The sequence below is a fragment of the Eschscholzia californica genome, unplaced genomic scaffold, assembly GCF_041429995.1.
Source record: "Eschscholzia californica isolate CP2 unplaced genomic scaffold, dmEscCali1.0.p SCAF_1, whole genome shotgun sequence".
Classification (NCBI taxonomy): domain Eukaryota; kingdom Viridiplantae; phylum Streptophyta; class Magnoliopsida; order Ranunculales; family Papaveraceae; genus Eschscholzia; species Eschscholzia californica.
In genome coordinates, this window is record NW_028238198.1 from 77,033,988 (window position 1) to 77,061,798 (window position 27,811).

Sequence of the window (27,811 nt, forward strand, 5' to 3'; positions counted from 1 at the left end):
AAATTGGAAAGCTATTAGAGAGGGGGAAAAGAATTCATGGATTTCTTGTTAGAATAGTTATATACCCCATGTTTATCTTGAAACTATACTTATAGTTCTCCAAAATCTTGATTTCCAATATGATGCACATTAAGTGTTTGATAGAATGTATCAAAGACATCATGCTTATGCTAAAAGATGGTTTTCTTTTGATGTTTTGAAAACATGTTTGTGGGTTCCTTTATGGTAAAAGAGTTAATTCTCTTAGTTGATTTGCTCATACTTTTCATATCAAGGATGAGAACTCTCAAATGTTTCTTTGGTTAGTAATCTACTTGGTTCCATTAGTTTTTCATAAAATCATATGAAGAGGAGATAAGAGAAAATTAGAATAGAATTGAAGTGGGAAGAATCAAGAATGGTGTTTGCAAACAATATCAAGTTTGAGTAACAAGTTTGTGAAGCAAGTAACCAAAAAGTCGGTATTTTAAATGGAGTAATAACCAACAACAAGTTCGAGTTTGGGCGAGAAATAAACAACCAACAATTTCGAGTTCGAGTAAAGGATGCTTAGAAACAACCACAAATACCACAAATAAGCTGAATCTAGAGAGAGAAAGATAGAAAATGAGTTGAAATCTAGAAAGAGAAAGTTAGGGTTCAGATCTGCCCTATGAAGAAAGAAACAAGAGAAATCCAACTAGAAAAGGGAACTATGAGCCAAAATGTTTTGAGATTTACCAAGAACAAGTTTCTCTTCATTGGATTTATTGCTCTGATACTATGTTGTAGATCTAGAGTGAAGAAAAGAGTAGAGAAAGGTTGAACTAGTTTTCATTGATTAGTTTCTCTCATAGTTCTTACAAGGAAAAGACTTGAATAAATACAAATGATCTATATGGACTATACTACCCTTACATTAACTATATATTTACATATTATATTATCATTACTTCAACAATCACGAACACTACTTAAGGGATTTCGTACTAAACACATCCCCCTATTAAGCCTTATTCTTGACTGGATAAACAAGTTGTCTATGTTGGGTTAATAAATTGTATGGTACCATTAGCAATTTAGCGAGGGCCCTCAGAAGAAAGAAAAATACTAGGTTTAGGTGTTGTTTTTTTGTTCAACCAGCTCTTTTAAAAGAATATATGTTAAGATAAGTACATAATTTGGACAACTATGAATATATGGAAAACAGATAAAAGTAGAAGAAAAAGGGTCAGACTAAAACATTGAAAGGGGAGTATAGATTAATGCACAAAAACATCTGGGGATAAGACGTATGCTTAGCTTAAAGAATGTCACTGTAAATGCAAAGAATATGCGTTCATGTTGTATCTAAAAGTTCGTGTTGTATCTAAAAGTTAATAAAGCAAGGGATGTTGAGTGATAGGGTTTTACTTTTATGATGATAGCTTTGATTGTAGAGAGAGAGGGAGGAAGTAGAGAGTGGGGGAAGTAAAAGTTGGCTCGAATAGCGTGTTGTTTCCCTTGTTCTCTTTTAATATAACAAATCCTTAAACTATATTTTTCAAACAAAACAGAGTAAACCACTTTGTTTGTCTTTCTATCTGATAAATCAGGTTGAAAACGATGAAAACAGTAATTATTAATTAAAAATTAAACATAACAAAGATCCAAGTCGAGGATACCTCTATCCTTAAGACAGTTTACACCATGTATATAGGTACTTTTAATTTTCATACCTTTGTCGTTCTAACACGAGGGCTATTTTCTCTTCTTTTTTTAATTTTCTTTTATTGTTGTACATCGATGGATATCAAGGTTTTCTCATGGTAGAAAGAATTGATATATATATATATATATATATATACAACCTCATGAAAGCGACTATATATAGTGATAGCGCCTTACTCGACTATGTTGGGGGTCTGTTTCCCTTGAGATAAGTTGTTGTAGAGCTAAAATTGCAAAAGAAGCGGCGAGTATCGGGTCCACATTTAAATGAGGTTCAACGGAGTTTGTTCCTTTTCCTTTTATTTTTGTTTCAAAAAAACATACAGCAGCAAATGCAGGTCCAGCAATGGATGCTATGCTTCCTGTGGGGTTTTGGTAGTCTACGTGCATTCCAAAGATTGCTTCAGCTTCACCAAGAGCACCTTCCTTGATCATGTGAGATGCACCTGCACCACCTTCCTCGGCAGGTTGGAAAAGAAGTCTCACTGTTCCCTTCATCAAATACATAGCATTTTAACAAATTCAAACAATAAAGCGAAAATCATTTTGACTGCGAAATCTCCAAAAATCAAGCTACTGAAGCTAGGCTCCTGGAACAATCCAACACATTCTGAAGCTAGTAATAACTCAGAAGTTCCCCCTCTACTGTATCACGCTTAAGTGAAGCTACAAGAAAGCATTAGTCTTTTATGAAAATGAAACGTGTTATAGAAATGCTAGTTACATTCTTCCAACTCGAAGAAAGAATTGTTTGTTGAAAATTGGCTACATAAGCATGTATATATGCAGCACAAATAGATGAGGGGACGAAGATCCAGACCCTATCAAGTCGGACAAAAAACTTTAGGTTAAAAAGTGACCATTACTAATGTGAAGTCCAACCCTAGTTGGCCGATCAAAAAGCCAGGTTTCCAAAAGTTCATTTGGTTCTAGTTGAGCAAAATAGACAATAACATCACATGTGAACATATGTATAGAGCTATTGCATACACGTTTACATCATTTAGAGCATTCAAGAACAAAATATTTGGCCTTACCGAATAAATCCCGAATTTCCACTCAGATCCTAATTTAATCTAGTTCCCAACTTGAGTGGATTTGAAACGTATTTAACTTTGTTCTGGAATTGCGTAAGTTTCACTGTCCCACTGCATTACGATTTTAAAAATACCCAAACTCTATTCTGAAGTTTCAAATAACACTTTTTACCTTGAGATTATCTTTGCTTTGATTAAGCAATTTTGCTGCTCCAAGAAGCATTGTCACATGAACATCATGTCCACAACCATGCATCTTTCCATCAACTTTGCTCTCGTGTTCCCATTCAACAAGACCCTTAAATTGAAAAATGGGAAATCTTGGATATCATCATCCAATTACGTGGCAATGAGTGAAAAGAACTTAGGTATTTATTCTTGGTTAGAAGACTACACTTTGTCTATGTGGGACTATTCTCACATGTCCCCCTACACTTCGGCGTTAGAGCCTAAACACATGTCTTTTCGGGTGACATGGATCAAACATAGCCCTTAGGCCTGTCACATGTGGGTGTAGCTCTTATTATCATGTTAAATTTGTGGACAACCAACATAGGACCAGTGTGTGGACGATCTAGATATTTTCTTAATGGTGAGAGTACCCGTGGTGGGACTATTCTTACATTTATCACCCACATTAAACAAATATGAAGCAATTTAGAGAAAAATCAAAAGATGGGATGATTTTGGTCTATATACTCATGGACTCTATTTTCCAAAACAGATTTTCTCTCTCATCCTTTCAAATTTGGAAACCAAATCTATATATCACTTTCTCTCACTTAATTTTCAGATTTGGAAAGAGTATATTTTCTGAGATCAATTAGCGTGATTTGGGGGTTAATATTCAAAACATATATATCAACTTTCTCTCACTTAACTTTCATTTTGTTCTCATACATAAACACACATCGAATACAAATTATGAAACAAGTTCGTAAATTATGTGTTATTTATGACGAGGAAACCATCATTTGTCATGTATACAACGTAATTTATCATATGCGTGTGTGTCATCCATTATGTACCATTGAATACTTAGATTATTTTCTGACATAAATTACTTGTTTTTTATGTCATGTTAGGAAATGTACCATTGAATCCATTATGTACCATTGAATACTTAGATTATCCATTATGTACCATAAATTATAGTAACTTGTTAGGAAATGTAAATCTGAAATCATGTTTTTTGTTATAAAGCATGTGATTTATCATAAATTATGTATACTGTATAGTAAATAACACAACCTTTGTACGACTGAAAGGAAATTTTATTGAACAATAATCTGTGTTTTATTGTAAATGAAAAGAACATAGTAGACTAGGTAACTTAAAAACAAACTCCGTCAAAATGTTGCCCGAGCTCTCGATCCTTACTATCTTTGGTCTTCCAGGTTTACGGCGAATCAAACATGGTAGTGTTTTTGACTCTTCATTAAATGTACATGGTTCATAGAAGTTAGGGGCAGGGTTTATATGTTCCTTGTAAGTCTTCACGTAAGACTCCGTTGTCCAAACAGGATCATAGAAACAATTTTATTCATCGTAATTTATACTTCTATAGTTTATGTGATGATTCTGTAAGAAATTTCATCAGTGCTGGTTTACTACAAGAAAAAAAAACATATGTATTAGTTAAAAAAAATTATAATCAAATTTACATACATTAATAATGAAACATTTAATAAAAAACAAATGAGATGGATCATAAATAACAGGTACAGATCAATAAATTATGTATAATGTATGGAAAAGTACAATTGTTTATTAGGTTAAGAGAAGTTTTATATGCTTGTCATGGCCACTGTTCTGGTAAAAAAAGGACGTGTAATGTTGGATAAATTTTTCATACTTTACGAACCTTTGATCATTAATACTATCATCTTACGTGAAATGTATGCAAATTGTATCAGAAAAGTATGGTAATTTATCGTAACGTAACTGTAATTTTTATTCTGTTACAAGAATAAAAAAGGATAAACATCAAGATATTATTAGCAAATTTTATCAGAAAACATGGAAAGTTATCGTAAAGTACTTGTACTTTATATTCTGTTATAGGAATAAGTGTGGATAATCACAAAGATCAAGAACTGTACGGACAGATGATTCTGATCTGCAAAAAAAACAAAAAAAAGAAGAGGATTTAACGTAGATCTGAAGAAATATACAATGAACATTGGAAGGAGAAATAACATACTAACATTGAACAAATCATTAAATAAGAAATAAACATCAAAGATCTTAAAGAATTATGAAAGTTTTAGAGAGAGAAAATATAAATCTTCCATTCGAAGGTAGTTAAGATTACAGCAAAACAGATTCAAAGTTATTGAAATGGAAAACAAGAAAAGAAAGACCTAAATCAAGATTTGATGTTTTCAACGATTCTATATGAATCTTTAACCTATAAAGCAATAAAGATAAGATTTTAAACCTGAATAACAATGGCTAGAATAAAGAGATAAACAGTATAAAACCTAAATAACAATGGAGGTTTTGATGAAAGCTCTTGATTGAATATTAAACAATGAAATTTTTAACAGCTGGTGGTGAGTTTAATTTATGTTTAATGAAGATTTCGTTTTTAGAGAGAGAGATGGAAAGTTACCGGATTTCAGTTACGGAATATTATCAACATAGTAGTTAGTTACAATTCAAACGTGATTGGAGAGAGAAAGTTGAGATAAAAATGGAAAAAATATCTTTAACAGTTTAGAATGTAAATCACGTTTTGATATTAAAGAAGGTTAATATAGACATTAAATCTTTAATATGTATTATATGGATTTGTGTTTTCTCTCTAGATGAGACAAAAAGGACTAGATATCCATTTAAATTATTATTTAGGTTTTGAAATCCTTTTTAGGATTATAGAGGACTATATCTCCTATTAGGACCCTATTTTTGGTCTATAAACTCAAAAATTATTTATCATATTCCTAATGGGAGAAGATCAAAATTTGCTAAATTAAAGATCTCCGCGATAATCTCATGAATTAGAAGTAGTTGCTCTAATAAAAAAAGAAGCTTCTTTCTGATCTTGTATCAGACAAATTAAACACAATAATGGATAACTAAGAGATGGGTGTTGGAATTTTGGACAAGTTATTAAGTAATCTATTTTATAAAATCAGAAATTAGTTTGTATTATTTGAATTTGATTACTAATAGTTATATCTTTGATAAATGTATATGGAGAGATATACTTTTTTGTGAAAAGATTTTGTTTGAAAAGTGTCTTTTTGTTTTGAGTTAATTCCTATATGGCCCCCTACTTTGTGACCAGCTTCCTTTATGGCCCCCTTTTTTTCGTAAATTCAAATATGGCCCCCTATTTTCAAGTAAATGTCCTAATTGTCCTTCCTATTTATAATTTTTCAAAATAAAATTAAATACATTCCACCTCATTTCCACCTCACCTCTATCTCCACCTCACATGTCTCTCCACTTTTCTTTCTCTCTCTCTCTCCACTTTTCTTTCTCTCCACTTTTCTTTTTCTCTCTCTCCACCTTTCTTTCTCTGTCTCTCTCTTTCAACCTCTCCCTCTTTGTCTTCCCCGACAAGGTCGCCGGCCGGCGACCTTAAAAAAAAAAAAAAACTCTCATCTCTCTCTCTCTCAAAAGATTCCGGCGAAGGGGTTACCCTTCGCCGGAATCTGTTGAACCAGACCTTTAGGTCTGGTTCAACAGATCTGAAGGTCTGTTACGAGCAGACCTTCAAGGGTCTGTTCGAGCAGACCCTTTGAAGGTCTGCTCGGAACAGACCTTCAAGGGTCTGTTCGAGCAGACCCTTCGAAGGTCTGTTCTGTTGAACCAGACCTAAAGGTCTGGTTCAACAGATTCCGGCGAAGGGTAACCCCTTCGCCGAAATCTTTTGAGAGAGAGAGAGAGATGAGAGTTTTTTTTTTTTTTTTGAGGTCGCCGGCCGGAAAATTTTTCGGCCGGCGAATTTAATCGGAGAAGACAAAGTGAGGTGGAGAGAGAGAGAGGGAGGTTAGGTGGAGAGAGGGGTTAGGTGGAGAGAGGGGTGAGGTGGAGAGAGATAGAGAGAGAGGTGAGGTGGAGAGAGAGAGAGATGAGGTGGAGAGAGAGAGAGGTGAGGTGGAAATAAATATGTTTTTAATATTTTATTTAGAAATTAGGAAGGGTATTTACGCCATTTACATAAAAATAGGGGGTCATATTTGAATTTACGAAAAAAAAGGGGTCATAAAGGAAGCTGGTCACAAAGTAGGGGGCCATATAGGAATTAACTCTTTTGTTTTCTATAATTTAGATCTTCTCAAAACAGATTATAAGTTGTCTGTTGTCGTAAAAATTATGTCGGAATCTCTTTTGCCATCTTCAATATGTTCTAATGGTCCTTAAGTGAAATCTCCACAAATTACTTGGTGTTGTTTCACAAAGGCTTGTCATATCTTGGGAAGCAATTTGCCTAATATCCTTCAAGTAATCTCGAGTGAGAGGGGGCAAATAATGCTTAAGGAAAGTGTACCTAGTACACGTTTCAAGCTTCCATCCTTCTTCTATCCATCAGTATTTGTTTCCCAAAATTATTTCTATAACAATCTTAAAGCATTATTTGGTGAAGTCAGAGACTGTTGTGAGAACAATTAAATTGATAAATCAGTACCGAATAAATTACATTTATAATGGTATCAACCAAAGACAATTCAAAGTTGATACACAAACAAAGTGGAACAGCAGTTTGAAGAGATATATCTCTGATTGGCTTTTGAAGAAGTGATGTGTCTTTTCAACTTATATGACATAGGGCCACGGGAGTAGATTATGGAGGTGTTGATGCAAATGGAGACTGACCTACCTGTTGTTCAATAGTGTGAAATGAAGAAGTTGTACTAAGAATTTAAGCATGATCATCATATATCAGTAACTTGAAGATGGCCAATAAATTTGGATTTGCAAAGTGTATGTCGTTCACACAGGAAGAACATTGCATCACAATTGTTTGTAGGCGACTAAATTCGTAAAAGAAGCGGATGACTTCGACTAAATCAATAATCTATTTCTCTTCAGAGTTGCAATTGGAATGATGTCCAGATAAGTTTTCTATTACTCTCTCTTTATTATAATATTTTATGATATTTGGACTTCTTAAAGAGAGATTGATGAATCTTTTGAAGAAATCTGTATTTCAATCACAGTGTGCATAAAATTCGCACAAAACACTTGCTCACAATAGTGAAGAAACTCTTTATAACCAGAAAGATGTTTCATCATATGACAAACAACTCTTTGTATGACAAAGTGGTTTTATTCTAAATGACTTTGTAGCCATTAGAGTGGATATGTGAAAAGTAACTGTTGGTGTCTTCAGTGAGAATGGGGTGTTTTAATTAACGAGTTGAAATTGAGGCAAATTGGAAGTTAACATGCATGGTATATCTAAGAATTGTGTATTGTTACCGATTCTCCTTGAATCAAGATGGTTTTGTAGAGTACTTTGAGGGGATTAGTACTAGTTATTCAAAAATGAGTCTTCCCAGGATGAATTTTGTTTCTAGACATGAGAATCTCTCGTACTCAACAAGACGATTTCACGACTTTAAGTGCCTGTGCTGATACTGGGTATTTGAACTATGGAAGCAAACTTCCCGCAGTTGTTAGTTATGGGAGTTCTAATGCAAACCAATGAAGACTTATTTTCAAATGAAGATCATCATAGATTTGTTGAAATACACAAGAACAAGAAGAGGAGAAACAATAACTTCTATAGATCAGATAAGTCCTTTCTTTCTATTGTATTTTGAATCGTATAATTAGTCAAGTTATAATTATAATTTTCAGATATATAGTGACAATTCAAAGCCATACTTGTTTATGTGTCTTGTGTGATTATTGTAACTTGTTCTTCTTATGAGAAGAAGACCAGGGCAACATAGTAGCGCTACAGTAAACTTAAATTTAAACGAAGAAAATAATAGAATTATTTGTACTTCGAGAATGAGATGAAAAGCGGAAACGAACAACACTATAAAAGGTTGTATGTGAAAATGAATATAATATGGGATGTTAATTTATAGTGGGGGGTTAGAAAGTTAATTTGTCATGTTTGGATAGGAAGATGAGATCCATCCACATGTTACAAGTTTTTTTTAAATTCCAGGAGAGACTTTGATTATGAACATCAGAGGGCCATGTATTTGAAATAGAGAACAATTACTAAGTTGGCATTATTTGGATGTTAGGGACATGGGGATTGTCTTTTGTCGGAGTACTCTTAGAAAGATGCTTGAGACATTCATATGGAAGTATGGAACAATAGATATAGCACTTCAAATCAGTGATTTTGTTCACCTTGGACATGGAGACCAAGACATAGCAGATTGGTTATTTTTGAGGAGTTATACTCCAAAGATGACGCAAAAAAAAAAAAATGGTACGTGTCCATGTTTATGAGAGGAGTCACAGAGATGTTGAATCGTATGGCAATGTTCCTGGTAAAGTCACTCGTTCTCTTTTGTCGGAGTACTCTTTGTATGAGTTTTCTAAAGGGTCACATAAAATCATGTTAACTTACACAGCAAAAGAAATGTGGGGGTGCCTACATTTTTTTTTTTTTTGAGAACCGATTACATTGTCGTTACAATTGGTATTGAATACATCAAAGATGTGATAAGCCTGCTACCCACCCACTCAAACTCTAACATGACTTGGCCTATAGCCCACTCAAACTTCAACATAACCTGGCCTATAGCCCAACTAGATAATGGCCTAAAGCCCAACTACACTACATTATTTATACCCTAATAATCCCAATTCAAATAACCAAAGATTCCACCTTCTCTGAAATTCGAGCCTGGGACCTCCAGGTTCTGGAGTCACCAGAAGAGGTGATCAGGTAACGAAGTCAAGTTTGATTGTTACCATTTACCAGGAACTCCGAAGTATTGTGTCGGATGACTTGTACAGTCATGAGTTCCTTAAGAGTTTTTTTTTTATCACAATTCAATGATATCTCGTCACTTTACATTAAATCACATTAATATTTGTGATAATAACTTTGGAGATGCCACTGGGAGTATCTACTACAATAAATCACATTAATATTTGTGAATGGGTGATGGGTCATGAAAATGTCCCATCTGAGTCGTTTAATTTAGCCAAGTTAGTCGGTTTCGAGTCTTTATTATAATAAAATGGTTGGTTTTCTTGATTAGGTGTCTTTTGGAGAGTTAGGTGTGAAAAACGGTTAAAATCGAGGAAAAGATGCATAAAGGGTATTTTGGTCATTTGGAGTCAAGGACAATCTGGTAATTTGGCCAAGTTCAGTGCGTGGTTGAAAAGTAGAGGTCGAGACGAGCCCGTAGGAGAAAACGGAAGTCAAATCGGAGTCCGGACGAAGGAATTAACCAAAGTCAAAGTTGGGTCAAATGCTGTTGACTTGGTGGGACACTTTTGGTAGAAATTCGGGCATGCGGTATACAAAGGAACACGTGGCGTTCTCCGGAGGCCGGTCCATCTAAATCCCGTATTCTCGCTCAGCAACAAAATAGACCCTAAGAGCATGATCCGGTGGAGCGCGCTGCAGCTTAATTTGGTGGTCCCGATCCAACGTTTTAATCTCAGCCGGTCGTTCCCGCGCTTTCAAGATCTACGGCTGCTGTGACTCCCGACCCTTATTCTTGTTCTGTGTTGCCCGAAGCTTTTTAGCTTCCGTGCTCCCGACTACGTGGCCTAGTATTAGCTATCCAGATCCGGCGTTCTCCTGATCCGACGGATGCTGTTTGATGCCGCTTCTTTTCCCACATAGCCGCGAAGCACTGAATCGCTTCATTCTAAACCCTAACGGCCAGATTACTTGCCTTCCCTCCTTGCGACAAGTGTCTCCCACTTTCTCTCTTGGAACCCTAGCCGCCGGGGTCATGAGTAGAATTAGGGTTTTATTCATTTTTAATCCTATAATCCCAAAACTAACCCTTCTTTTCATCCTTTTTACCATTTAACCCAACCAAAACCAAAACCCACCTATAAATAAATCATTTTCTCCTCCATTAAAACCTAGACTTGCAAACCCTCTCAATGGCTTCCTTACCTAATTTCTAAGCCACTTCTCTTTCTATCTTCTAACCCTAATCCTCCATTCTTTTCTTCTACCTCTTCTTCTTACCTATTTCTTTCTTCAACCTAATCCATTTTTCCCATTCTTTTTCTATCTTCTCTACTAATACTACTACTTTCTTCTCTACCATTAATAGTCATCTCCTTCTTTCTTCCATATTCTTCCACCATTTCTAACCCTCTTCATCTCTTCTTTCCAACTTCTTTCTAGATCTAATTTCTTCCTTCTATCTCTTTTTCTTATTTGGGTGACAATAAAATAGCTATTACTTGGATTTCTTGGAGTACAATTCTTGAACATAAATGGAGCAAATCTTGGACATCAAAATGGAGATACATGGGAATATGGAATTTGAGCATTCTTGGTGATTTCTTTCCATTAATTTCTTAGTATTTTCATTTATTTTACAATGTCAATGAATGTTATTCTAGATTCCATGTATAGTTAATTTAGCAATCTAAGGTTGTAAATGAAACCCATTTTGGATCTTTATAATACTTGTTCTTGATTAATTAAATCCTTTGATGTGCTTTAATGCCTATTGATTGTCATTTCATGTTGATTCTATAACCTTATTGTCATTCATGTATTATAATTAGATATTTCATGCTTTTATTGATTTATTAGATGAGATATGCCTTTTAGATCTTGAATGATAGTGTAGGAAATTAGTTTTATATGGTAGTCAATCATACATTCTTAATTATAAAATTGTTTTATCTAGAATATCATCCGGAATCCAAATAGTTCATTATATTGGATCCCGAGTAAATACAAAAGAGATTTAAGTAATTAAGTGCTTGTTTTATAAAGTGAAATTATGTGGTGGATTTTATAACCTTAGATATCTTCTTACCTCTATCTTAGTTAGTTTAGTTAGTTTTATTCGTTTTCTTATTTCTTACATGCAAATCAAATCAAATCTATGAAATGGGGTGTGTGTGTGTGTTTTAGTCTAAGTTAGCTATTGACATTTTGATTATTGGGCTAAACTCGCCGTCAATATCCGAAATTTCCTACTTATCCCTTGGGACGATACTCGATCTTGTTTTCAATACTATAACTTGACCCCGTATACTTGCGGGAAAAGACCTAGTTTTAGGTCAACCAAGTTTTTGGCGCCGCTGCCGGGGATAGGTTTAGTAGTTAGGATTTTGTTTGCTTGTTTTGTTCTTTAGTTTAGTGTTATTTGTTAACTTAGACGTTTTCTTTCTTTATTTTCGTAGTTTCTTATCTATTCTTTTTTTTAGGTACTACTTTAAGAGAAAAGCCCAAAAACGGGAACACAGGAGCGAAGGGGAACAAAAGAATCAGAAAGGAATCGGAAGGAAGAACGAAATGAGAGGAGCATCCGCTAGTATCGTATTCTATCTCTTTCTTTCTTACTTGTGTGTGATTGGTGGGATAAGTTTTGATTTGCATTGATAGCTTGTTTGTTAGTTCCTTGAGCATTGTGAGATCATGGCACGTTCTTATAACGGTTGGCCATTCGATGTTGATGATGATGAGCTTATTTCGAGGATTCCCCGCACTAACCGACCTGATATGACCTTAGGTGAATACCAAAGGATGTGTAGAGATGCTTCGATTAGTGAGGGGAATAGACCATTTGAGTCTGACCGATCTTGTATGACCCTAGGAGAATACCGACATATGTATAGAGATGGTCAAATTAGTGATGGATATGGTCCGACAGTAAATATGTATGAGAGACCTCATAGTTCACACTATTCTGATACCAATGATTTTAGAGGCAGGTATGATCCTAGTATGTACGGTGGGAGTTATTATCAAGAGTCTTCATTTAATTACACTTGTGAGCCTTATCACGAAGAGACTCTTGAAGATAGATCTCAATTAGAGTCTGTGAGTCGTCTGACTGAAATGATGTTACAACTTGAAGAGACACAAAATCAATTTCAACAGACGCAGATTCAAATGCAACAAGAGTTACACCAGAGGTTTGAGTCTCTAAATCATCAATTAGAATCTCTAAATCATCCATTAGAGATGATGTTGTCACAGTTATTAGCCGACGAGGAAGGGGTTTTACCACCCCAAACTCAAGAGGGTACTAGGTCCGATGGCGAGGGTAATACGTCATACCCTAATACTAAGTTAAATGTCGACGAATCAACTGAGAGGGCCCAAGAGCTTGAACAAACTGATAACCTTGTTGTCTCGTTTCCTCACCATGTATCATCTCATCATGATAGAACTATATTAGACTTTGAGATTCAGGATGATGGCTCTACGAGCAAGTTTGAGGATGACACGATTCCGAACTATCCAATTTTTGACACTTGTAAGGAGTCAGTCTTAGATGCAATGCTAGGAAGGCCTGATATTATAATTGATTATGAAGCTCCAGATGCCTTTGAGGATATTGATGACGTAGTAGTTAGTGACATGTTGGATAGTTTGTCAGACTATTTGCCTAAGGAAACCATGGATCTTGACTTGGTCCCCGAGCATACTGCCTTACCCTTAGAGTCTAGTTCGACTTTTCACATGATCTCAAACTCGGTTGTTGATCCCTTTTGGGACATTTCAGACGTCTTTCCAAAGACGTCTATGGGCATAGTGGATATTCTGTCCACTAAGCTTCCAGATGATTTTTTGCCTTCGATTGATATTTTGACTCTTCACATGTATGTCGATCCTTTTGATGATTTCTTTGTTGTCGTTCCTTCTATTTATACCTACTTAGTGGACTGTGCACCCACTAAGTTTGGGGATGGCTTGTTTTCTTTTATCGTCTCATGTGCACTTCGTATTCTTTATCTTTTTTTGAGACGATTAGCACCTGTATATATCTTTCTTTGGGTTGACCCCCAAATTTTTCGTCTTTTGCTTTATGATAGTTAGGCCGATTAATGGGTCTTGATGTTTGTGGGTATCATCTCTGGAAACCCTCCACGAGACATAACTCGTGTTCTTGTGTGAAATCAAGAGAACTAAAGGCTAATTGCATAGCTCAATGCAATCGTGTATACCCGCGTTAGTGGTAGGTTTTATATGGTCATATGTTTTATGTGCTTCATTCTCATGATATTTGTTGATATTTTAGGAGCATTTCTTATATGTTTTACTTCCGAGGCGTGGTTTGTTCCAAGTTTGGGGATGGCGCGAGCTTGGCATCAACTTGGAACCTCTTTATACATGAGCCTTGGTAGTATCATCTTTTATCTCCTTCGGTTATGGTAATATCTCTCCACTCTTCTTTTTAAATTGATATGCCTCTTTATCTTTTGGTGAGTATATGCTTAGAACATTGAGGACAATGTTAGTTTTAAGTTTGGGGATGCGGGATATGACCATAACCAATGCATGACCATGGGTTTCAAAGACAAAAGGGTTCAAATTAGCCAAAATTTGAAAATTTTGAACATTTTGAGTAGATTTGCATGTGATTCTAGTGATAGTTTTAAGAATTTTGATGCATATGTGTCGAGTTGATGAGTTTTGTGATTGCTAATGGCCTTTGCATGAAAGTCGAGTCTTTTAGTGTTTGTGTTGTGCCATGTGAGTTACATCTTAGTGAAGAAGAAACATCTCTAAGAGACCTAAAGTAGTCATTAGTGGAGACTTAACCCATGTGAGAGCTCAAAGCCTAAATTGCCATTCGAGTGTACTCTTCCGCGCTAACTCCGAGTAGAATGAAGAGCTACTCAACCTCGTAACTTATAAAAGAGCTCATTTGATCTCGTGTGCTCAATTTCCTTAGCCACTAGGAGTGACATTAGGATAGCGAATTAACCTTGCCCTTGTAGTCCATGAAACCCAATGAGAATGCCAACTAGGGGAAAGCGGATACGCCATCATCTTATATCCCGAGAATGAAGACATGAGATAAAAGAATGAAGAATGTCAAAAGCAAGTATGAAATGAAAAGTTGATTGCAAGAAAAGAGTTGTGTGTGTAGTATTTTGTTTTGGTTGACTATATTTGTGTTATGAAAAGAAAAAAAAGAAAAAGAAAAAAAAAAAGAGAATGAAAAAAAAAAGAAATGAAAAAAAAAGTGATAGAAAAAGAAAGAAAAAGTGAAATAAAGTGATTTTTGTGTATGTTTGAGCATGTGTTAGCTCTTTTGTGTGAGTGATGTGATTGTATATATGTGTTGGTGTTTTTGTTCATGAATAAGTATTCGAAGCAAGAAACAAATGTTGAGATGCTTAAGAGGTTCTATCATGAAGAGGTCGACATTCTCGGGAATCCACCATCATTATTCCATCTCTAGTATCCGTTAACCTTTAGAATGCATTTTTAGAGGGTAGAATGGGTGAGAAGAGCGAGTGAGCTTCCCCACTCTATTTAGTGGTTATATTCCTTTTCGTAGATCATTCGTTCTAAAATATTGTCCTCACCCCTTTTTATTTGTTGAGTCTATAGTCGTGATCACACTCACACATACGAGCGAACCATTTCTGAGTGATTTCATCTTTTAGAGCGTATGTCTGTGAGGCCAAAGTCGAGGCGAAATGTATTAAGATAGGGATCAAGGGTCTGTCTGCTTGGAACTGAAGTGATTCTCATTGTGGCTAGTCAGGTACACTTTGAGTCTAGATTATTAGTGAAGAGATCTTTAACGTCTGTATAGTGTTGTTAACTTTGACTGATTCCTATTAGCTTGCTAAAATTTTCTAGGAGATAAACATTTTTAGTCCGTCTTAGTTGACTTTGAGTGCTTTTGGACCCTATTGTATTTTAGAAATGTTTTTGAATTTTGTGGGTATATTCTCTGGAAACCCTCACGAGACAACACTCGTCCACTAGGACAACCTAGGGGTTTAACGGCTTGTTGCATATGCTAAATGCAACCGGGATGCCTCCGAAAGTGAGTTAGGTTTTTCTTTTATTTTGTTTTGCTCGAGGACTAGCAAAATCTAAGTTTGGGGATGTTTGATGGGTCATGAAAATGTCCCATCTGAGTCGTTTAATTTAGCCAAGTTAGTCGGTTTCGAGTCTTTATTATAATAAAATGGTTGGTTTTCTTGATTAGGTGTCTTTTGGAGAGTTAGGTGTGAAAAACGGTTAAAATCGAGGAAAAGATGCATAAAGGGTATTTTGGTCATTTGGAGTCAAGGACAATCTGGTAATTTGGCCAAGGTCAGTGCGTGGTTGAAAAGTAGAGGTCGAGACGAGCCCGTAGGAGAAAACTGAAGTCAAATCGGAGTCCGGACGAAGGAATTAACCAAAGTCAAAGTTGGGTCAAATGCTGTTGACTTGGTGGGACACTTTTGGTAGAAATTCGGGCATGCGGTATACAAAGGAACACGTGGCGTTCTCCGGAGGCCGGTCCATCTAAATCCCGTATTCTCGCTCAGCAACAAAATAGACCCTAAGAGCATGATCCGGTGGAGCGCGCTGCAGCTTAATTTGGTGGTCCCGATCCAACGTTTTAATCTCAGCCGGTCGTTCCCGCGCTTTCAAGATCTACGGCTGCTGTGACTCCCGACCCTTATTCTTGTTCTGTGTTGCCCGAAGCTTTTTAGCTTCCGTGCTCCCGACTACGTGGCCTAGTATTAGCTATCCAGATCCGGCGTTCTCCTGATCCGACGGATGCTATTTGATGCCGCTTCTTTTCCCACATAGCCGCGAAGCACTGAATCGCTTCATTCTAAACCCTAACGGCCAGATTACTTGCCTTCCCTCCTTGCGACAAGTGTCTCCCACTTTCTCTCTTGGAACCCTAGCCGCCGGGGTCATGAGTAGAATTAGGGTTTTATTCATTTTTAATCCTATAATCCCAAAACTAACCCTTCTTTTCATCCTTTTTACCATTTAACCCAACCAAAACCAAAACCCACCTATAAATAAATCATTTTCTCCTCCATTAAAACCTAGACTTGCAAACCCTCTCAATGGCTTCCTTACCTAATTTCTAAGCCACTTCTCTTTCTATCTTCTAACCCTAATCCTCCATTCTTTTCTTCTACCTCTTCTTCTTACCTATTTCTTTCTTCAACCTAATCCATTTTTCCCATTCTTTTTCTATCTTCTCTACTAATACTACTACTTTCTTCTCTACCATTAATAGTCATCTCCTTCTTTCTTCCATATTCTTCCACCATTTCTAACCCTCTTCATCTCTTCTTTCCAACTTCTTTCTAGATCTAATTTCTTCCTTCTATCTCTTTTTCTTATTTGGGTGGCAATAAAATAGCTATTACTTGGATTTCTTGGAGTACAATTCTTGAACATAAATGGAGCAAATCTTGGACATCAAAATGGAGATACATGGGAATATGGAATTTGAGCATTCTTGGTGATTTCTTTCCATTAATTTCTTAGTATTTTCATTTATTTTACAATGTCAATGAATGTTATTCTAGATTCCATGTATAGTTAATTTAGCAATCTAAGGTTGTAAATGAAACCCATTTTGGATCTTTATAATACTTGTTCTTGATTAATTAAATCCTTTGATGTGCTTTAATGCCTATTGATTGTCATTTCATGTTGATTCTATAACCTTATTGTCATTCATGTATTATAATTAGATATTTCATGCTTTTATTGATTTATTAGATGAGATATGCCTTTTAGATCTTGAATGATAGTGTAGGAAATTAGTTTTATATGGTAGTCAATCATACATTCTTAATTATAAAATTGTTTTATCTAGAATATCATCCGGAATCCAAATAGTTCATTATATTGGATCCCGAGTAAATACAAAAGAGATTTAAGTAATTAAGTGCTTGTTTTATAAAGTGAAATTATGTGGTGGATTTTATAACCTTAGATATCTTCTTACCTCTATCTTAGTTAGTTTAGTTAGTTTTATTCGTTTTCTTATTTCTTACATGCAAATCAAATCAAATCTATGAAATGGGGTGTGTGTGTGTGTGTGTTTTAGTCTAAGTTAGCTATTGACATTTTGATTATTGGGCTAAACTCGCCGTCAATATCCGAAATTTCCTACTTATCCCTTGGGACGATACTCGATCTTATTTTCAATACTATAACTTGACCCCGTATACTTGCGGGAAAAGACCTATTTTTAGGCCCATCAAGTTTTTGGGGGCGAGGCTCACATAGAGAGTAATATTACTATATATTAGTGTTGTTAGAAAGGCCGGGCCGGCCCGTTCCGTACAGGCCCGGCCCGGCCCGGCCAGTTAGGATACCGGGCCAGGTTAGCCCGGGTCTGTTGGCGGTCCCGGGCTGGGCCTATAGTTTTGGACCGGCGGGCCATAACCGGCCCGGCCCGGGAAGAACCCGGATTTCAGCCCGGCCCGGCCCGGCCCGTCTCAACGGTCAGATTTCAAATTTTTTTTTTTTTTTTTTTAACCAAGTACAAAAACGGCTAGTTGGGGGTTTTTACCATTTTTATCCCCCAACTAGCCGTTTTCTAGTTGTTGGGGGGGGGGGGGGGGGGTAAAATGTGTCATTTTACTTCCCCCCTTTTGTTATAAATATCTCCTCTTCTTTACTCAATTTCCATTCAAAACTATCTCATCTTCTCTACTTCTCTTAACTTCATCTTCAAGCTCTATATTCTTCAAGCTCTAAAAATTTTCATCTTTATTATTTTACCTCTCATTATTTAGAACTACAAATATTCAAGATATCAACATTTTCAAGTATTGGTTTAGTAATTAAAGAGGACTATTATTCAAGAGTCAAGTGATCAATTATTGAAGACTTCAATTAATTACTTTAGTAATCAATTACTCAAGACTTCAATTAAGTGTATCAAGTAAGTAATTTACTTCCTTGTCAACTTATTTGAGTTTTTTACATATAATTTCTTTTCTCCTACCCTCTCATTTTTATTTTAGTTATGGATAACTATGATTTTGGTAGTCCCTCCGGACATGATAATGTCCAAATGTCCGGTGAAGAACCAACCGTAGAGACTAATACCCCCGGAACCCAACAATCTAAAAGAAAATTGAAATCCAATGTATGGAATTATTTTACGCAAGAAGAAAGAACGGTCAAAGGGGTTAAAAGTATGAGGGCGGTTTGTATGTTTTGTAAAAAAGATTATGTCGGAGACCCTTCGAAAGGATCGTCTACTTTAAAACGACATTTAGAAACTTGTAAACCTAAGCATGAAGGGAGTGCTCCAACTCAAACAACCATAGTTGGAAGTGAAAATAGTAGTCAACCATTATTTACATATAATAGTAAAAAAATGAGAGAAGATTTAGCTTTATATATTGCAAGTGGTGAACAACCTTTAACATATGCCGAAGATCCAAAATTAGAACGTTGGCTTAAGAATTCCGTTCAACCCTTATATCGTAAAACTAGTAGACACACCATTAGGAATGACATCATTGAACTTTTTAAAAATCAAAAAAATTTTGTGATGAACGAACTACAAAATGTGAAAGGGGGTATTTCTTTTACTTCGGATATATGGAGTGGTTGCAACAAACTCGGTTTTCTAGTTGTAACCGCACATTATATTAACTCCGAGACATGGATTTTATGTAAACGTATTATTGGTCTTCGGTTATGTAGTTATCCTCATGATGGTAATCAAATATATCAACACATATCTAGCATACTTAGAGAATATGATGTTATGAAAAAATGTATTAGTATTACTTTTGATAATGCGTCCGCTAATACAAGTGCCATGTCTTTACTTCAAACTCTACATTTTAATGAATTTTACGGTAAAAAAATAACTCATGTTAGATGCGTATGTCATATCATTAATTTAGTTGTTAAAGATGGTATTAAAACAATTTCAAAAGATGAGAATCTTAATTTTATTGAAAAAATTTCCGATGCTCTTACTTTCATTGATAGTTCAAATAGTAGATGGCAAAATTACTCGGAATTGTGTAAAGCTAGGGGTCTAAAACCCAAAAAATTTATGGCGGATGAACCCACTCGTTGGAATGCAACATATCTAATGTTAAAATCGTATAGTGGTTATGAAAATGTAATTATGGACTTTGTTGGATTTGAAAATCAATTTGGTTTGAATATTTTTGATTTTAAAAAATGTGATTTATTTTTAAATATTCTAAAGGTTTTTTATAAATCTACCACTATATTATCCGGTATTTATTATCCTACCACAAATCTAGTATTAAGAGAGCTATATGATATGACCGAAGCTTTTGCTAATTCTAAGCATTATCAAATTTATGATAAAGTAATTAGTCAAATGGAGCTAAAATTCAAAAAATATTGGCAAGAAATTCCTACCTTATTCATTTTAGCTTCATGCATGGATCCTAGATTAAAGGTAGAAAATACCTCTCTTATATTATTTAACATTTATGATAACCTTGGTAAACGCCCAAATTTTTCAATTGACGAATATGTGTATGGTTTATTAAAAGATTTATATGAACAATATGAACGGATATATGGTACTCAAACGATTCAAAGTAGTGAAAATATTGCTTCGTCTAGTAAAAATCATCCATGGCAAAAATTGTTACTAAATAAAAGAAATAATCAAGGTGATCAAAGTTGTGGTGAATGTTTTGAACTTAAAATGTATTTACAAGGTGTTTTAAACAATGACACAAGCATAAATGATAATAACTTCGATGTTCTACAATGGTGGAGACAAAATGGAATCTACTACCCAATTATGCAAATTATGGCACGTGATTTACTTTGTCCTCCCGCATCAACCGTTGCATCGGAGTCGGCTTTTAGTGCATGTTCACGGGTTTTGACCGATTGAAGGAACCGGTTAAATTGGGATATTTTTGAAGCAATTATATGCGTGAAAGATTGGGATGATTTTGCAACTAGACAAACCACTTACATAGAGGAACTTCAAAAAGAATTTGAAGATCTACAAGTGGAAGATGAAGTAATTATTGAAGATTAGTTACTTATTTATCATGTTGTGTTTTAATTTTATTTTTCTAATGTAAAGATAATTGGAAATGATTGATAGGTTAAAGTGGGTGCCAACCTAGTTGGGATGTGCTTAATCTATAGTGATCCAATTATCTACCTTTTGTTTTGTAATTTTTTTTATTTCATTTTATTTTAATTAAATAAAAAATAACTTTATTTCTACCATTTTAATGTCTTTCATTTATGTTTCCAATTAATTTAGTTGTCTTGCAAAAGAATGAAGAAACTAAAAGAATTACACTAAAAGACAAAATAGTGACCACTAAAAGTGACACCAATTAATTTGAAACCACTAAAAGACAAACTAATCTAGATAAAGAACTAAGGAAAAAAAAAAGTAATACACAACTTATAGGCTTTATGAAAAGAAAAAGTGTTTTCAAATAAAAAAAGTTGTGTTCCAAAAAAAAAAAAAAAAAATTTGACCTGGCCCGTTTTTTGAAGCCCGCGGGCCGGCCTGGCCCGGACCGGTCAAACCCGGGCCAGTTAACAGGCCAGGGCTGGGCCCTTGTATTACCAACCCGGGTTGGGGCCCGACCCGTCAATTTTCAACCCGGGCTGGTTAGGCCCGGCCCGGAAAGGCCCGGCCCGGAAAGGCCCGGCCCGGGCCGGCCCGGCCTTGTTAACATCACTACTATATATACTCAAAACAGTGGGGGTTAATAATTATATTATGAGATATTTTATGGAATTGTGTTTCTCATAATATCGAGAAAACATTATTGAAGTTGTAACAATCTTGATGTTAGAGTGGCCAATCTAATTTCAAGATTGAAGATGTTACAAGTTTAATATTTGGTGTTTCTCTAGAACATTACATGAGAGCCGAATGAAAGAGAGACAATCAATTGTTGGATATTTAAAATTGTGGGGGTATCCAATGTGATTGTTTATCTCTAAATGTGATTGTGCATATAGTGCAAAAATAATGAGAAGATTAGACATGGTCGGTAATATTAAATGTGAAATACATAATTCATGATGGAATTATAATTTATTATATTTGAGACCATTTAGTAAATCAATTTACTAAACCTCTGGCGAGAGGTAAGTTAAATTTAACATCTAGAGAGATGGGGTTGAAACTCTTTAAATAAATGATGTAGATTGTTGCGGAAGCGTAAAAGTAATGGAATCCACCATTGTTATTAAACCAAACTAATGAAATAAAGCTGATGAAATCAAGATAAAAGCGATAAAACGATAAACTTGATTAATAATAAACGATAAACTTGATTAACAATAAACTTGATTCATAATATTCTCTGATCTGAATAACAAGGACAAACCTGACTTCCTTTTGTAGGAACTTAGAAACTTCTAGATAGACTCAATAGGAAATAATAAAACATGGAAACTCCTAAACTCTAACCCTAATGGGCTCGACCATGAGGCCCTCTAACTAGTTCGGCCGTGAGGCCCATCTTGATGGTCTCCATCATACTCCCCGACCGAGAACGAACTTGTCCTCAAGTGAGACTCCACAATGCAATCCTTAATTCCCACTTCGAGCGAACATTGCATTGGGGTTGAAGGACACCCACTTGGACGAAGTCACAAGCTTCAATCTCATAGTGCAAAGAATCTTGCAAAAATAAATGTAAGAAAGAAACTTCCAACAAATTGCAACATCTCCCGTCATCTTTTAATTTGATGAATAAGACCACAAACACCACATAATACTTTATGGAAAAATCAACCTTGAATTTCTTCACTTGAACGATCTTCCCGCGTTCATCTTTGTGTTGCTTATAAACCAAAATCGAATATGGCTTAATCAAATCTAAACTAGAATGAACTGACCTTTTCAAGCTAAAAGAGGATAATTCACTTTGTTCTTCTTTTTCCTCCGTCATTGAGAAAATTTTATTCTTTTTGTCAAGAACTTCTTCTTCAATACCATCGAACACGGTGACCGAAATAACATTCAAGAACTGTCTACTGGATTCAATCTTTGTCTCCACATATGAAAAATATTCATCTAAAGGAAGAAAAACATACCTAAAGATGCTTTTCAATGTAGTCCAATCGTCGACGAATTTTTTCCTTGATCAATGAGTCTCCATTGCATCTCGTTGAATTTTTCATAGACTCTTTTAGACAAGTGTTGTTCGACGACAAAAACCTTATCTTCGTCATGGACTTCTTGGTTTATAAACCAATCTTCCATCTGTTGAATCCAAAAATCTATATGATATTGATAATCAAACAAAGGAATTTTGGAATCGACATTAATTTTGTTTTGATCTTTTCGATCAACATAGAGTTGTTGTGCATCTCTTAAAGGATCCCAACCTAAACGTGGAAGATTATTCCAACATTCAAGATGAGAAGTATTTAAAAAAAATTTATCTGTTCCCAGATTCTTAAAGCTCTTAATACCAGCTGATGTAGATTGTTGCGGAAGCGTAAAAGTAATGGAATCCACCATTATAACAATGATAAAATACGTAAATAAACTATAAAATACGTAAATAAACTGATAAAGTAAAGAACAAAACGATAAACTTGATTAACAATAAACTTGATTCATAATATTCTCTGATCTGAATAACAAGGACTGACCTGACTTCCTTTTATAGGAACTTATAAACTTCTAGATAGACTCAAATTAGGATTCCTAAATATCAAAGATACTCAAATATAGAAACTTCTAAACCTAGACTTAGTAGGAAATACTAAAACATGGAAACTCCTAAACTCTAACCCTAATGGACTCGGCCATGAGGCCCTCTAACTAGTTCGGCCGTGAGGCTCATCTTGATGGTCTCCATCAATAAAAGTCACCATTGACGGCAACCCAACCTAACACTAGGAAATGACTAGTCTCAGGTTCAATGGGTAACAACAAATAATTGATAAGTAACTAATTTCAACACTTAAATTTATATCTAACCCTATCTAGGATGATAAGTGTTGGTTGCTACGGATTGAGGTTGAGTCTAAAACTCTTAATGAAGTTCAGTCAAGGACAAGTGTCTCTAAAGTAGCAAAGATACTGGAAGAACTTCAACTATGTGAACTTAGAAGTGGTGTTGCCTCTCTTGAGATTTAGAGTTTATCTAAGGAGAGTTCATGAAACCAAGAAGCACTTGGTCATATAAGTGCTGAGCGAGAAATGTGTGGAGCAAAAGAACAAATGTATTGTGTGTGTGGTGTAACCGGTTTTATCACAAGGAATAACTGGTTCAAAGCTACAAGCTACCTGGGATTTCGATAAAACTTTGTGCACTTACACTAAGGTATGGTTCAAATCGAAAGATATCATACTTTATGCACTAATACTAATATATTTAGTTTGGCAAATGAGTTTTATTGAGGGTTATTTCCCAAATGGCCCCCAACTTTGTGACCAGATTCTTGCCTGACCCCCTAGATTAGCAAAAATACCCATATGACCTCCTTTTTCAGTTATCTTTAACTTTCCGTTACTCTCTCTCCTCCATCTCTTTTTCTCTCTGCCACATCATCTCCTCCGGTGAAGGTCACCGACCGGCGACCTTCAAATTAAAAAAAAAAAAAAAACTTTTTTTTCTCTCTCTTCTCTCTCTCTAATTTTTTTTTTAAACCCTCTCTAGATCTGGTGTTTTTAAAAAACAAAATTTTTAGAGAGAGAGAGAAATATATTTTTTTATGTTTGAAGGTCGCCGACCGACAACCTTCACCGGAGAAGATGATGAGGTGGCGTAACAGATGATGTGGCAGAGAGAGAAAAAGTAATGGAGGAGAGAGTGTAACGGAAAGTTAAAGTTAATTGAAAAAGGGGGCCATATGAGTATTTTTGCTAATCTATGGGCCCAGGCAGGAAGCTGATCACAAAGTTGGGGTCCATTTGGGAAATAACCCTTTTATTAATAATTGTCCAAGTGGGGGATTGTTGGAATTTTGGACAAGTTATTGAGTAATCTATTTTATAAAATAGAAATGTATATGGAGAGATATACTTTTTTGTGAAAAGATTTTGTCTGAAAAGTGTCGTTTTGTTTTCTATAAATTAGATATTCTCAAAACAGATTTTAAGTTGTTGTAAAAATTATGTCGGAATCTCCTTTGCCATCTTCAATTTGTTCTAATGCTCTTTTAAGTGAAATCTCCACAAATTACTTGGTGTAGTTTCACAAAGGCTTGTCATATCTTGGGAAGTAATTTGCCTAATACCCTTCAAGTAATCTCGAGTGAGAGGGGGCAAATAATGCTTAAGGAAAGTGTACCTAGTACACGTTTCAAGCTTCTAATTTCCATCTCTCTTATTTGTTTATCGAAGACAATTTTTTCTAACAATGGGTTTATCATACTTGCAATGGAAGAGCATCCATATCAGCTCGAAGAGCAACCACACTAGTTTGGGCAAGAGGGTAAGAATAAGAAATCCCTTGTTTATCGAGTTCACTGCAAATAAGAGCACAAGTTTTGTATTCTTGAAATAGAAGTTCTGGGTTTTCATGGATTTCTCTCCTGATTGATACTAACCAATTTTGTTCCTTCTTGGTCGATTTCATAAGCTCTTTTGAGTAGCTTTCATGGTGATCATGGTGAAAGGTAGAGAGAGAAACATATAACAGGAGTGATAGAATTGGCAGAAGGAGAAGACATAAGGGTTTCATACACCCAAGAGAGAAACAATCGAGATTCTCACATAAATATGTAAGCTTAAGTTTGAAGAGAAAAATGTTACCAAAGAAGGGTGAAGATGCCACTTATCACTCATGAAGTCAGGCAGGTAGTGATATTGCTTTAGGACTTTTAAAATATAATTTTTTGATGAAAGGCCAATTTTTGGGCCCAAATACAAAACAAAATCCAACAGGGATTATTAACCCACCCAAAACCCAAAAATCAACTAAAATCTCAAATCAAACCCAAATACACATCCCTATGCTCAATCTGGACCCAACTTGTATCTCTAAGACCTAATATTTTCTTCTAATATCTCTTTTGCCCTCCTATATATATCCAACAACTCTCTACCTCTATAAGAAACCATATCTTTCTCTCTCCAAAATATCTCTCTTCCAGAAATCAAATATCTTTCTCTCTCCATAATCTGTTTTCACTTTCTCTCTGTACCATATTAAAACCGAACCTCACTGACCATCGTTTTCTTCAATCATCATCTTCATCTCTCTACAGTCATCATCTTCTTCGATCATCATCTTCACTTTCTCTCTCTACCTAAACCGAAATACAAACCCAAACCCTCTTTTCTCTCTCGAACCTCAGCGACCATATTCAAACTTTTCCACCTTCATCTCTCTACAGTCATCATCTTCTTCAATCATCATCTTCAATCATCATCTTCAATCATCATCTTCGTTAATCGCCATATTCAATCTTTTTCACCTTTCTCTCTCTAAATAAACCGAGACACAAACCCTTTTCACGTTTGAGCGACCTTCATCATCTTCTTCGTTTGAGCAACCTTCATCATCTTTTATCTTCAATCATCATCTTCTTTAATGGGGGTTAAAAAAAACTTCAAATCTGGTTTTAGGGTGTTTTCATGGTGTTTTCATAGTTTTGTAGAGAGTTAAATATATAGATTTATATATCTACTTATTTGAAGCTCCATTGGTGAGGTTGTTCTTGGTTTTAGGGTATTTTCATGGTGTTTTCATTGTTGTTCCGTACAGGTTTTTTAATATTAGCAACCACTTTATCGTTTTGTAAGCAACACTTTACAGTTTGTCTAAACATTTTACGGGATGTGTTAACACTATTCCGTACAGTTATGTTAACAGTAGCAACTTGTTCTCGTTTTGTTAAAAACACTTTACAATTTGTGTTAACATTTTAAAGGATGTGTGAACATTTTGAAAAATGTTCACCACAATTTTGTATTAAAGATGTTCAGATCAGTCTAACGTTTTCTAAGCATTTTAAGCAGTGCCCAAACATTTGTTAAATTGCAAAGCATAATTCAATTTAAAATACCTACACTTCTCCGCTGATGAGAGAACTTTTGAATTTGAAACGAACATACTCCGCCGTTGTGTAATATTTCCAAATTTGCCTTAACATTTGTTAAATTGTTTGACCACTACCCAGACAAACTAAACATTTCGTATAATGTTGTGACATTCATCTAGATGTTGTAACAACACTCTTGGATGTCATTCGACAGAAGATTATGAACAAGATGACAAAGCACAGAGACGCCGCTATTGGATGGAATACATTTCTTTGCCCCTCCATTAATTATGTTCAGGATGGGAAATTCAAAGTTTCCGAGACGTGAGTTACGTCGAGGCAGGCCCACTTATTTTTGAAGTTTATTCCACTCTTACATGCTCTTGCCGGCGTTTGCAAGTAGACATTCTGAAAAATGTTGAATGAATGGATTGTGCCTTGATATATTTTCTTAAACAAAAATGATATTTATTTCTGTTAATCATATAATGTTATCAACATTCCTCAATATGTCTATATATCTTTGGTTGTGTCTTCACATTTTGTTTATTTCTTTACACATTCCGAAAAATGTTGAAAGAATGGATACTTATGTGGTTAACTTCTTTTGTAGATTTCTTTTTCATCCAAAACAAAGGCAAAACTGTAGATTACATTCATAATAATGTTAGAACATTATCGATTGTGGCTTCATATATTTTCTTAAACTAAAATGATCTTTATATAGAGTTTGAATCATATAAGGTTAGCAACATGGCCAACATTTTGTCGACATTCTCTAAAATGTCTATACATCTTTGATTGTGTCTTCACATTTTGTTTACTTCCTCAGACAAACTATTTATTGTCTATGCATCTCATATATTTTGAAGAACAATAATAATATATTAAACAAATGTACTCCATATTCTTTCAACATCAAGATCCCGCAACAAACAAAAAAAGTACAATACCGCACAAAATAATTTACAATCATTTTTTGTTTGTCCTCTAAGCAAAATTGAAGTCGTTGCGGGTTTACGAATGTGAACATAACACCGTTTCTCAAAAAAACTTCACTATTGCTTAGAACTTCTTTCCCCAAAGCACAAAATATCAACCACACTTTCAATTCAGGTTTAATCTCCACAATCTTGTGTTTTCCTTCAATATTGATGACACCGCCCGATGCTTCAAAAACGCCGTAATACATATGTTAGTATTTCTATATATTTCTTGCAAACACTGTAAGACTTATGCA

At 35.1% G+C, this 27,811-nt stretch overlaps 2 protein-coding genes and 1 long non-coding RNA gene across 3 annotated transcripts; 2 read left to right on the top strand and 1 right to left on the bottom strand.

The window, feature by feature from the left end:
* Nucleotides 1-1,842: 1,842 nt before the first annotated feature.
* Nucleotides 1,843-25,163, bottom strand: LOC147569358 (IAA-amino acid hydrolase ILR1-like 5). The gene is made up of 3 exons (XM_086662512.1): nucleotides 24,960-25,163; nucleotides 2,899-3,024; nucleotides 1,843-2,181 (listed from the first exon to the last, which is right to left on the bottom strand). The coding sequence occupies exons 1-3, from the start codon at nucleotides 25,161-25,163 to the stop codon at nucleotides 1,843-1,845; spliced, it is 669 nt and encodes a 222-aa protein (XP_086518638.1).
* On the top strand, nucleotides 10,639-14,858 carry LOC147569359 (uncharacterized). The gene is made up of 2 exons (XM_086655845.1): nucleotides 10,639-12,388; nucleotides 12,477-14,858. The coding sequence occupies exon 2, from the start codon at nucleotides 12,517-12,519 to the stop codon at nucleotides 13,681-13,683; it is 1,167 nt and encodes a 388-aa protein (XP_086511971.1). The 5' UTR covers nucleotides 10,639-12,388; nucleotides 12,477-12,516; the 3' UTR covers nucleotides 13,684-14,858.
* On the top strand, nucleotides 18,091-20,829 carry LOC147569360 (uncharacterized). Its single transcript, XR_015231252.1, has 2 exons — nucleotides 18,091-18,137; nucleotides 18,177-20,829. It is a non-coding gene; the product is annotated as an uncharacterized LOC147569360 (long non-coding RNA).
* Nucleotides 25,164-27,811: the final 2,648 nt, after the last annotated feature.

Excerpts from the sequence above, each read along its gene's own strand:
- LOC147569359 (XM_086655845.1), top strand. The coding sequence starts at position 12,517 with ATGTATGAGAGACCTCATAGTTCACACTATTCTGATACCAATGATTTT.
- LOC147569358 (XM_086662512.1), bottom strand. The coding sequence starts at position 25,163 with ATGAAATCGACCAAGAAGGAACAAAATTGGTTAGTATCAATCAGGAGA. Across the intron at positions 3,025-24,959 it reads TGGATGCTCTTCCATTGCAA|GGTCTTGTTGAATGGGAACA; the intron begins GTATGATAAACC and ends TTTCAATTTAAG. Across the intron at positions 2,182-2,898 it reads AAAGCAAAGATAATCTCAAG|GGAACAGTGAGACTTCTTTT; the intron begins GTAAAAAGTGTT and ends TATTTGATGAAG.